Source organism: Zootoca vivipara, chromosome 4, assembly GCF_965207765.1.
Source record: "Zootoca vivipara chromosome 4, rZooViv2.hap1.1, whole genome shotgun sequence".
NCBI lineage: Eukaryota > Metazoa > Chordata > Lepidosauria > Squamata > Lacertidae > Zootoca > Zootoca vivipara.
The window spans coordinates 32,490,794-32,503,453 of NC_142587.1; the positions used below are offsets into that span (position 1 = coordinate 32,490,794).

The 12,660-nt window shown below is 43.4% G+C and overlaps 1 protein-coding gene across 1 annotated transcript in view; it reads left to right on the forward strand.

Annotated features, from left to right (window-relative positions):
* PLCXD1 (phosphatidylinositol specific phospholipase C X domain containing 1) overlaps positions 1-12,660 on the forward strand; it is a 19,509-nt gene continuing 6,849 nt past the window's right edge. Inside the window, exons 1-6 of the mRNA XM_035114256.3 lie at positions 1-1,744; positions 2,498-2,716; positions 6,027-6,171; positions 6,798-6,934; positions 7,232-7,360; positions 11,468-11,623. Coding sequence (XP_034970147.1) covers positions 6,057-6,171; positions 6,798-6,934; positions 7,232-7,360; positions 11,468-11,623 — 537 coding nt within the window. The 5' untranslated portion in view covers positions 1-1,744; positions 2,498-2,716; positions 6,027-6,056. The remainder of the gene's footprint in view (positions 1,745-2,497; positions 2,717-6,026; positions 6,172-6,797; positions 6,935-7,231; positions 7,361-11,467; positions 11,624-12,660) is intronic.

Here is a 12,660-nt window from a genome sequence, read left to right on the forward strand (position 1 = left end):
GGATGACTCACAGGCAAAGACTCCATAGCTAATTGTCTTAATCAGTACCCACTAGCTAGTAGCTTCCACATTAGTTTCCTGCCATTCCTGTTATTTAATAACTTCCTATACCCAAGAGGCTTAAAACTGATGTCAGTCCGGAAACCCTAAGTTGACTGAGGAAGCCAGGAATGAACAACAAGACTTTAGGTCACTTCTTAGAAACCGCTATTCACAATCACCTGCTCTCAAGGACTAGTTATTGAATTACAGGAATTACTTTAGCCACCTCATGAGAAGAGTCGAGTCCCTGGAAAAGACCCTGATGTTGGGAAAGATTGAGGGCACAAGGAGAAGGGGACAACAGAGGACGAGATGGTTGCACAGTGTTCTTGAAGCTACTAACATGAGTTTGACCAAACTGTGGGAGGAAGTGGAAGACAGGAGTGCCTGGTGTGCTCTGGTCCATGGGGTCACGAAGAGTCGGACACGACTAAGCAACTAAACAACAAACAAACTAGTGTGATTCTCAGCGTGGCTAATATGAATTTTTTAGCACCAATCTTTTTCCACGGTTGTTAATGAAAGCCGGCATCATGAGCCTTGTCCTAAAATCATTAGAGTCCTGGTTTTCATTGAGACATAGGCTGTGATTCAGCTGCTGATCCAAGCCACCAGATGCCAAGGTGTAGGTTGGCATGCTCTGCTGGTGAGTAAATCTGTTCACGTTAACAGATCAAGGAGAGCCCCAGATACTACATTCTGGATTCCAGGGGCGGCGGCTTTTGCCTCTTGTCCCATCCCCAACAGACACCTGGTCCTCTGAAGGTTGCCGAGATTGGAATGTGGCACTCAGGTTGAAACAGGCTTTCCACCCCTGCTTTTCTGGAGCTGGAGCTTCTGTAGCACCTTTCATAGGAATTTCAATACCGGTATATTCCAGTGCTTTTTTAAGGCTACAGCTATGGGTTCTTTTTAATTGTGCTGTGAGGGTGGTCATACACAACACTGCTTTCAGTACTGTCTGTCCCTACAAAAATTTCGGGGTGTTCACATTGCTTCGTAAGAATATTAGAAGAGCCTGCTGGATTACGATGATGACGGCGACTTATTAAATTTGTATACTGCCCTAAACTTGCAGGTCTCAGGGAGCTTCACAAGATAAAAACACAATATAAAACAATAAAATGCATAATGAAAACAAAAGCAAGAAGAACCCAATAATCCCCAACACATTTAAAAAGGACATTGGATCAGGCCAGTAGCCCATCGGCCCAGCATCCTAAACTCACAGTGGGCAACCAGAAACCCGGAAGCAGGACCTGAGTATAACAATATTCTGTCCGCCTGCAATTCCCAGGAACCGGCATTCAGATACATATTGCCTCTGACCGTGGGGGCAGAACTGTGGCCAGTAACCATACGATAGTCTTCTGCTTAATTTCCAGCCAGCTCTTATGCCATAACGGGCCTGCTGAAACCCTGCATCCGAAACCCTGATTTTATTTCCGTCCCACTTTGGTTGCCCGGCAGCCCATGCGGACAGCAATAACGTGGCAGCGTTGGGGGAAGTGTCACAAAACAAACAAAATAACAGTATCCAACAAATCTGCTAATGCTGTGTGAAGAACATGCTGCAGGATGCACCGAAGGGACTCCGAGGCTTCCGAGGGCCATCTAGTTCAACCCCCTGCAATGCAGGAACAAGACGGTGGTTCCCCCATCCAATCTGAAACCACGCCAGACGCTGCTTTGCTTTGCAAAGGTACTAGCAGTTTTATCACATTCCGTGCCCTAATTTGCACCTTAACTGTTGATATTTACTTTTGTTGTACTGTGTGGGTCTATGGACTGCAATGAAGCTGTGTGTGAGAGAGTGAGCGAGAGCGAGAGCGAGAGAGCTATCAGCGACTCCATTGGTCAGTTAATTATTTTTATTTACTGCATTTGCTTGATCAAAAATCAATACAAAACTGAGGTTCTACCTCAGGCAAAAGCCTGCCCCACCCCCACCCCCACCCCCCACCAAAAATCCTGGCCACGCCCATGGTACTTTAGGAGTAATCCGATTATCCTGGAATCACAGAACCTTAGAAGGGGATCCGATCATTTAACCCAACCCTGGCGTTTGATTCTGAGAAAGCCTGAACTAGCCTGTTATAAATCTCCCGCGGATGGGGGCGCAGTCCCGCACCTCCGACGCATGTTTATTCAATTACGCGTGGAGTGTGTAGCTCGAGCTATATTTACTTGCAAGTAAGCCTCTTGGCGCTTCTTCTGCCTCTCACCCACCCGCAATTCTGCTTCTGCACTTTCATAACAAAGCCCTGATTTGGCAGTTTCAGATTTTGCTGCTCCTCGTCCCGCCCCAAATTAGGCTCTTCCCCCCCCCCCGCACCAACCACCCCCTCCCACACGCAAGAGGCGGGGCATTGCCGGCAAGGACCAATCCCGGGGCTTGCATGCAAATCGGGGCCAGCGTGTGTTTGTTTTCATATCCCGGTGCGGCGTCTTTTAGGAAAAGGCGAGCGCTGGGTCCAGAATCTGAGCGGACCCGGATGGGGAGAGGAGGCGAAGCGAGGCTCTGCTGCTGCTGCTGATGGGAACGGACAGCTGCGACCCCGACGCTTGTGGAATTGCGTGCTGTGGAATGCCAAATGTGAGACGTGCCAGGGCGATTCTGAAGAACGTTTCCTGGAACGGGATGCTTCCGTCGGCGGGGCTGATTCTTCCTTAAGTAAGTTAACAGTATTTCTTTGCAGTTTTTCTTTCTTTCTTTTATAAACATTATTTGATGCCTCCCGTCCCGTCTCCGCTTTGCGCGCGACCAACGATGCAATCCTGTGCAGGCTTGTTTACTCTTGAAAGCGTGACTACGACTGCAGCCTAAATATTTTCCCACAGCTGAATGTAGGGCATGTCCCGCGTCTCTAAGCAACCGGTTTTTTAAACTGTGGCACCACAGCAGTAATAAAGTCTAACTGATAAACATCCCTCCCCGTTTTTATATAGGACTTTCCCGTTCAGTGTTTAGTAGCATAACGTTCTAGGTGCTGTGTGTGTGTGTGTGTGTGTGTGTGTGTGTGTGTGTGTGAGAGAGAGAGAGAGAGAGAGAGAGAGAGAGAGAGAGAGAGAGAGAACTTGGATTATTTACAGACGATACTAATGTCCTATTTTGCGCAAAATAACTTCCCATGTGTCTATGGGGGGCGGGGAGGACGATCTACAAATGCATTAAATAAGAAATTTTACATGAAATTTTGTATTGGGTCTGAAACCCGCCCCCCCCCGTCTGTGAGCCTTTCAGCCTTTCAGAGTTGGGTTGCTGAACTCTAAAAAGAAGCGCAAGACACGGACTGTGAAATTGTGGACTTTGTGTTTTACAGATTGCTGATGTGTTCAAAACAAGCAGCACCCACAAATTCCAAGAGAAGCTTAGGGATGGTTCATACTTTACCAAAATATGAAATAACACACTGAAATATGAATAAATGAGGCAATGTGTATAATATAAGTACAATTCCTTTTGCTGGGGAAGGACCCGGTCCTCACCAAGATGGTGGCTCAATATCTTAATTTACTATTTTCTCGTCGTTATACTCTGCAGTCGTTTGAAGTATTAGAAGCCCCATTGTCGTGAAAGCGGATAGCGGATTATTCCCTTCTCTCTCTTAACACAGCGTTTGCCACAGTGACAGTTTTAAAGTATTTTGTCTGTGAGTTTGTTTGATGCCAATAAAGGTTTTACTTACGTACTTACTTACATATAAGTACATTTATTAGACTGCAAAGATAGAAGTGTTGAATGTATACTTCGTGGCAAATGCAGAAAGGTCCAGAATACATGTTGCATTAAATGCAGTTACATATTTAATAGGTCTGGCTTCTTTTTTGTTAACTTGCAGGCCACAGAGGTGCAAAGGGAGGGGAAGATTAAACCTTTTCCTTTGTACTCCAGGTCCAACTAAAATGTCCCTCAAGCTGGGATTTGCTGTATGACAGAAGCTGCTATTGGTGAAACCATGCATTTAATTGTAACATGTAGTTCAGCCTTAAATGTACAAGTTTTTAGGTCAAGTATGGCAAACTGGTGGCTCTCCAGATTTTGTTGGACTCCAACTCCTATCCCAGCCAGCATGGCCAGCGGTTAGGAATGATGGGAAGTGAAGTCCAATAATAGCTAGAGGGCAACAGGTTCCCCATACCTGTTTAGATCTTCTCTCAAACACATGCACTGTAATTTTGCAAATTGTATGGTACAGTCATATAGCTTGAACTATGATGTATAAATATAACAAATTAGAATATGAGTTAGCATCTCACATGGAATTCCTTGCAATAATGACCGTAAGCTAGAGGTTCCTCTACACCAGGCATCCCCAAACTTCGGCCCTCCAGATGTTTTGGACTACAATTCCCATCATCCCTGGCCACTGGTCCTGTTAGCTAGGGATCATGGGAGTTGTAGGCCAAAACATCTGGAGGGCCGCAGTTTGGGGATGCCTGCTCTACACATCAGAACCTTTGCTATTGCACATGAGGATATCCCCACTAAACAGGCACATGTTTGGTTTAGCAGATATTGTTACTACTGATCACCTGAATAGATGGGTGATCTAGAATAGAGATGGTGAGAATTCTGCCCATCAAATGAATGGTGCTCTAACATCTTTTCTTTGTTAGGGAGAAAGTTGGTTTGCTCTGACATTATTATTATTATTATTATTATTATTATTATTATTATTATGCATTTTTACCTGGCTTATAAGGTTCCTTAGGAGTTTATGCCTGGGCTGTGGAAGCTTTAGCACTACTGATTGGTAATTTATGTGTGGGAACAACTGACCTACTTAGGAAAACAACAGACAAGGAATGGCAGAAGGGACTTTACAAAAAAAAATAGGTTAATAGCCCAGTACGAAATAAATCAGGTTGTGGCTGTCAGGATCTCCTGTGGTCAGGCAATATTGGCCGCTATATATGGGGCAGATTAGGATGTGTTTGTATAGAGTCTAATCTGTGTTGTGCTCCCTGATGTTCCTAATTCTTACCGAATAAAGTGTACATGGATTAATTTTGCCCAAATGACATCTGTTGTTATGTTGGGATTTTGTTGTACTATATCATGGACTGGCTGGATGCAGAGGAGTGTTGGGGGGCACCAGCTGTGGAACCCTCAAGGGAAACCCCTGGGGAAGAAGTCTCAGAGGCCAGGGGACTGGTGGTAGGATGACGGGTGAGGGAGAAGAGGGAGCAGACTGGTAGGAGGAGGTGTTGGAAGCTGAAGAGGCAACAGGATTTAGTGAGCAGGGAGAGGCTGTGGCAGAGGGCAGTCCAGACTCGGGAGATGAGGAGGGCCAGGAGACGGAGATGAGGCAGGCTGTTGAAGAATCCAGGGGGTCTCCCTCTCCTGTTGCGACCAATTCCTCCCCCCCCCCCGGTCTCACAGAACACACAGAGAAATGAAGAGGGTGGAGCAATGAGAGACAAGATTATGAAGCCTCAGTCTGCTGGGGAAGGAACTGGGAGAAGAGCCTTAGAGAGTGGTGGGAAGGCTCTCACAACTGCCTCATTGGGGCAAGACCTACTGGGAAGGATTGCTGTGACCACTAGGTCTGCACTGTTTTGGTTTCTTTGAATAAAGAGTTAACTTCAATGATACTGGTGTTGTTGTTTTATTGTTGACCTATTCCTGACTCCAGCTTTTGATGTACTGCTTCTTTTACAGTTCATGTAGTAAAATAGATTGACAGATGTGGGATGGGTATAGACCGGTGTTTCCCAACCTGCGGTCTCCAGCTGCTTTTGGACTACAACTCCCATCATCTCTAGCTAGCAAGACCAGTGGTCAGGGATTATGGGAACTGTAGCCTGGAAACTTATCTCACTTCTTACATTCTTATCTTAGAGTATTGTTATTAGTTTGTGGGTGCAAGTCACCTATTTCCTGAATTTAGTAAGTGTTGGAATTTAATCAGTGCCACAGCTGTACTGTGCAATGTGAAGGCTGTACCGACGGAGCAGAGTTAACTTCCAATTTTGTTCAGCTTCTTTTATAGAACACGCTAAAGGGGAAAATGAAGGGACGTTCAAAAAAGAAATCTGTTCGCTTGTACAGTGATGGCGGCCAATGGATGTCTAATTTGCCGGAATGTCTCTGGGGCATTCCTCTCTCTAATTTGTCACTTCCAGGTAAATAGCACCAGCTTTTCAGTATCCTATTACACTTAGATTTGGATTGGCTATGATCTGTAGCATCTGTGCACTCCCACAAATGCAATATCAACATGTGTAGACCACATTTTGGAAATTTCTGGAGTGAGCTTCTTCCTGTCATGTTGACTGATGTTTGGTGCCAGATAACTCAGCCAAGGAGCAGGCCCAACGCCGAAATCTCATCGACAAAATCTAATAGAAGTAAGCCATAATGTTGGGGTATGTGTAGTTTGCCCAAATTGTATCAAGAGGGTGGTTAGGAAATCCTAACTTAAAGCTTCTTGCTGGGGGAAAAGCACTAGCAAGGAATGATTTCCCTTTTCTGCCAGCCCTCCAGAAACAACAACCTTGGGAAGTTGCTTGATGGCTCAGAATCAGGCACCACATGGATCTTGCTTTTCAACCCGGTGTCTCAGCCTCTAAGAAACTTGATGAAAGGGTTTGCACCTACAATTTGATACCCGCTTTTCGCCACCGATAGATCTTTTTGCAACCATGTGCTTAGGGTGGGGATTGTGCGTAAAAGTCACATGGTTTTAGAGATGGAAGTTGATTTGTCAAATGATTGGAAGTAGATTGACTTTACATTTTTATTCCAATAGGAAGTCATGATGCTATGACTTACTGCTTGGATAAGGACTCGAAAGTGAGCATAAATGAATCCAAGTTGCTGCAGTTTATGGACAAGCATATGCACAGCATAGTACACCCAATTATTTTGAGGTGGTCTATAACACAGGTAAGCAGTTCTCAAACTTTCTGGTTCCTATGTCTTATTACTGGAGCTTGCTTTTACAACAGTTAGAATGCTCACTCTGCTATAAGGGCCATACTACATGTACCATCCCACAGCTACCGCACGGAGAAATAGTGATAAATGTGCCTGACGTATTAAAAATGTTGAGGTTTGTGCTAAGCAGCTTAACAGCACAATCCACTGTCTTCTGAATACCATTTTTTATCTAAAGTAAAAAAAGTGTGCTACTGAGACAATTCAATATTTTTTCTTGTTTGCACTTTGTTTTTAACTTCACAGGTGCTGACTCTGTCAGAGCAACTGGATGCTGGAATAAGGTATTTTGATCTGAGGATTGCTCACAAGCCTGATGAACCTTCCATGAAATTGCACTTTGTTCATATGCTGTACACAACATCGGTTGTAGAGGTACAGTTTTGCTTTCATAGCACTGAAGTGTTTATTGTTTCATATTATCATGGGATTTATTACCTGCCTTTCACCCTAAGGTCCCACGGAGGACTTAAAACACAACATCACAACACAATTTTAAAAAGAGTCTAAGACAACCTAGTTACTTATAATGATCTAACTCCCCTACATGTTTTACTCCCAACTCTCACCAGCCTCATCCATTGGCCAGGGATGATGGAAGCTGTAGCCCTATGTTTGGAGGGCTGCAGGTTCCCCAGCCCTGATCTAACTACTATTTAAGTAATATGGGGCATGCGCCAGCCCCTTCCTGGTGCAGGTAAAAAAGCTGCATGTATGCCTCAATGTTTCATCTGTAACAGCCTTGTGGGGGGCGTATCCCATTTGAGGAAGAGGAATTCCATCAGATTTACCATTGGCTTTTGGAACTATCAGGCTGTGAGCTGGATCAGGCAGGTGGCAGGTAACTTGACTGATTCTGCAGCCAGTGCAGAGAGTGCTGACCCCTATGATCCTGCAAACAGTGCTGCAACTAGACATCCCATGCATACTAAGCAGGACTAGCTGGTCTGGCCAACTAAACCATTTGCATATTGCATACATATGCATGGTTGCCATGGCTGTACCATGTCCTGTTGGCAGAGAAAGCACGCATCTGTACCAGGTGAATCAGAAACTTCACTTATGTGCTCCCATATAAGTGGGATAAGCTTGGTATGGGCGCTGGCTCACTACAGACCAAGGTCTGTTTGTGCGTGCCAGGGAATACGCTACCTTCCTACAGTCCAGATCATGGTCACATTTTCATTATAGAGTGCAATGGATCTGTACTGGAATGGAAGTTAGTGAATGCCATTATGACCTGAAAAAGACGTTAATTCTCCCCTCCTTTTTTTTTGCATCAAATGATCTTTAGTGTCAAAGTTCAAGGAGATGCTCCTTCAAGTCTGTAGTGTGGAAATATAGAACTAAGGACTTATTTGTACATTCTTCTATGTACGTCCTGTTGGAATGAAAAGGGCGCTGCTTAAGCACATTTGTGTTTTACATGGATCCTGTTCAGTGGAGCTTGTCTAGGAAAATCCAAGATCCTTGATGACTTTGACACAATATGAGAGTTTAAAAACAACATGCATGATTGTGATTCTTTATTAAATTTATATCCTCCCAAAGGAGCCCAGGGTGGCCTTGAGGACTGAAGGCATGTTAAAGTCAGAGAGCCATCAATATCCTGCTTGGGTATTTTGTATTCATTCTGGAGCAATGGCCCTGTTCAGAAAAAACCAGCTGTGCTTTATTTCCATTAAAATCTACAAACATGCCCCATCACTTTCAATCTTGCTTGTGCATGTCTCTTTTTTCTGGATTGGGGCTGTTGAAATTAATTTGCAGGAATCTTAATAGTTGTGAAGATGCAGTTGACTGGAATATTGGCTACTGTTATGCTGTTTTATAAATATCATAGGGATAGATCCAGACTATCTGAAGGCAGCCCTGTTTAGGGAGGCTTTTAATGTTTAAGAAATTAGTGTATTTTAATGTTTCTGTTGGAAGCCGCCCAGAGTGGCTGGGGAAACCCAGCCAAATGGGCGGGGTATAAATAATAAATTATTATTACGGTATTATTATTATTATTATTATTACTAAGTTGCTTTTGCTTAGCTCCCACTGAATGTGATTTAAGTGTATGTGTGTGTGTGTGTGTGTGTGTGTGTGTGTATGGATTTAAGTTAAGGCAAAGCTAACTTGTTAGCTAAATGAAGCTAACCTAGTCTGGATCTAACCCAAATGTGTTAGGCTAGAAAGCGCAGCTCTCAGGTGTTCACCATTTCAACAAGACCCAAAACTTAGACTTACTAAAGATTCAGCAATGACCATGTTGACTCAGGTATAACATAGCAATTCCCTGTGATGCCTGGCTTGCATATTTTAATCTGTTTGAAGATTATTAGGATTCCACAGCAGGCTAAGCAACAATTATAGCAGGCAAACATTACTAACCTTAAGTGTTCAAAATATGAATCAGCTTCTCAGAATTGCCTGACTGGCTTTGCAAAGCATGAATTAAAACACACTTCTGCTTCTCTTTTATTGGCCTTTTAGTTTCCAAGAGGTTGGAACAAATTGTTTTTTTAAAAAACTGAGATCCTGGTGTACCTAGCTTTCCAAGAATAAGAGATATGCAGACTGTGGTTCAAAACAAACTCTGGTCAGTTTTAGAACAAACCAACTTCAAGCCACAGTGTCTTAAGCTAACAAGTTTGCTTCTGGTCCAAAGTCCTTCTCCTGGCTGTCCAGAAGGAAAGCAAAGAATGTGTGAGCCCAAGACTTGTGGCTACTTCCTGGTGTGTGTAGTGCTAAAACATGGTTTACCATTAAGTGAGAACTAGACAACTGTGTTTGCTAGATATTTGGGTGCACTGGCCTTTATAGAGATTTCTGTACGCACAGAGGCTTCCTCTGTGTTTTCTTTCTTTCTTTCTTTCTTTCTTTCTTTCTTTCTTTCTTTCTTTCTTTCTTTCTTTCTTTCTTTCTTTCTTTCTTTCTTTCTTTCTTTCTTTCTTTCTTTCTTTCTTATGAGCCAGGGAGTGCACCACATGGAAAATGAATTCTGGTGCATACAGCCTTTCCCTTCCATGTAGAGGAGAGGTGGGAAAACCACAACTTGGGGATGGCATGCAGCCTCCAGCCAAGCCCAATGTGGTCCTGACACCTCTCCCCAGAATATCCTGTAGCTCTCTTTGATCAAGTGCCGCCCAGCATGGAAGGAAAAGCAAGTTGCAAGTGGAGAAACATATTGATTCCTCTCTTTGTGGCTCACTTTCCTTCCCAGTTAGGCTGGAGAAAAAGAAGTCTCTGTAGATGGGTACACTCAAGAATCTTTGGATCACACCTTATGTATCTAATCAGATGCTTTATTATTATTATTATTATTATTATTATTATTATTATTATTATTATTATTATTAAATCAAATGGCCCATTAATTCTGCTTACTATGTGATGAGTGTTCTGGGTTAGTTTTTTGTATTGTATTTGACTTGTAGTAGTGCGGTAACTTCAGGTTCCTAATTATAACACTGCCATATTTATTGGAAAATAATGGTTGAGCAACCCACCCCTCAGTTGATTGCTCTGTTATGTGTGCCAAATGGATTTGCGGTCAATAGGATTTGAGACTATGCAACAGATGTTAATATGAGTCTTTTAAACCAAAAGGCCTTCTGAGCTAGGATACCTCTTCTGTTTTGGGGTTGGTTTGTTTTTTGGCAAATGCAAAAGGGAAAGCGGTGGCATATGTGCTTTAGTCATCTCTTCCTGTTGAACATCTCTTCCTGTCAGAAAGACAGTAATGCTAACAGGGCAGAAGTACTCTGCTGTGTCATAAGGACAGATTACTTGCCACTTAGACTTGAAAATTAAAGTTGAGATTTCCAGGATTCCACAATTTAGTCAAGATTATTCTATAGTTGCAATTACATCAACTGGGTTTTTTTTTTTTATAAAAAAGCTGTCTCTACTGTAGACAAGGTAAAGGTAAACGAGCCCTGGGCAGTTAAGTCCTGTCAAAGGTGACTATGGGGTGCCGCACTCATCTTGCTTTTCTGGCCGAGAGAGCCAGCGTTTGTCCACAGACAGCTTTCTGGGTCATGTGGCCAGAATGAGTAAACTGCTTCTGGCGCAATAGAACACTGTGGCAGAAGCCAGAGTGCATGAAAAAGCCATTTACCTTCCACGACTGTGGTGCCTATTTATCTACTTGCGCTGGTATACTTTCGAACTGCTAGGTTGGCAGAAGCTGGGACAGAGCGACGGGAGCTCATCCCGTCATGTGGATTCGAACTGCCGAACTTCTGATCGGCAAACCCACATCCCTGCATACCTTAGAGTGTAGATAATATACCCAGCTTGTGTTAGCTAATATATGTCAAACAGGAAACGTGTAAAAAAAATTCCAATCCTGCACAATCAAAATTACTGTATCTGTAGTATGCAACTTATCATCACTTGCGAAATTCATCAATTACAGGATGCTGTTCGTTTCAGTTTCCTCGTAGCACTTAGCAGCTATTTATTTTACTTGTTTCATGTTGGCTTTTGCAGGATGTCCTGTGGGATATTTTACGATGGTTGAGAAACCACCCCTGGGAGGTTGTCGTTCTAGCTTTCAGAAATTTTGATGGATTAGATGAGGCCCATCACCACCATTTGGTCTCCCGCTCAAAGGAGATCTTCAGTGGCAAACTGTGTCCTAGAAATGTAAGTTGCTTGGAATGTTTGGTTGTGAAGTTTCAAGATTGTAGAAGCCTTATTCACACTGGCCTGTTCAGGATGATACAGTGAAATAAATAGGATTGCTCATGTAGATATCCTATAACTATGCTGTAATTGAATGAGATTCTGTACATATTAATATGAATACCCACATCCTTTTTGGTAAATAGGATTTCAAAAGATGCACTGTGATTCAATGGCAATAGTTTAGTGTTTAATTTCTTAAAATGAAAAAGAAGAAGAAGTAGTGTTGAGACTTGAGGCACACTATCCAATTGGTAGACACAGACTGAAGCTAGTTAAAATGGAAAGGAACTCTTGGTCCGCTAACATTTTTCCACGACTCAGCCCTGTTTTTGAAAACAGATTCCAGAGCTCAACCTTAGCACAAATTAAATTTGCTATTACTGACATTACTATCGGTAAGATGTTAAATGTTTTGGCATGTAAACATGTTGACGTAGTTAATTCCTTAAAGGTGTGCTAGCAGCAACCATGTCGGGGGGCACCCTGGCGCCGTGGTGCGGAGATCGCTCCGGCTCCCCCGCTCCGTCCCGTTTCTTGTCCCACGCTACCCAGCCTACCCCTAGAGCCGGCCCTGTGTGCTACATTAGAAAAGAAAGAAGTTGCAAAACAATAATGGCAAATTATGTGGTTGCATCTAATTAAGTTCTACCCTGCATAGACCCATTGAAAGTAACGGACCTAATTTAGTCATGTGGCTTAATGTCAATGAGCCAATGAGTAAAACACTGGATACAAGGCCTAATCTACCCTCCCAAAATGAGCATCAATCCTCTCCTGGGTGAAGTAAGCTTTTTCCAGGTTTGGTGTGGGTGTTCAGAAGGTGGTCAGATGTAAAACATATCCCTGAATAGTTGCTCCATTGACAGCAATGGGATTTACTCGCAGGCAGTATCACAGACAATTCTGTAGCCTGCTCCACATGGGTGTATGGATAATGAATTGGGGGTGCCAACTTGAATAAAATATGGGGGGGGAGAGGCAGGTAAGCCCTGTGC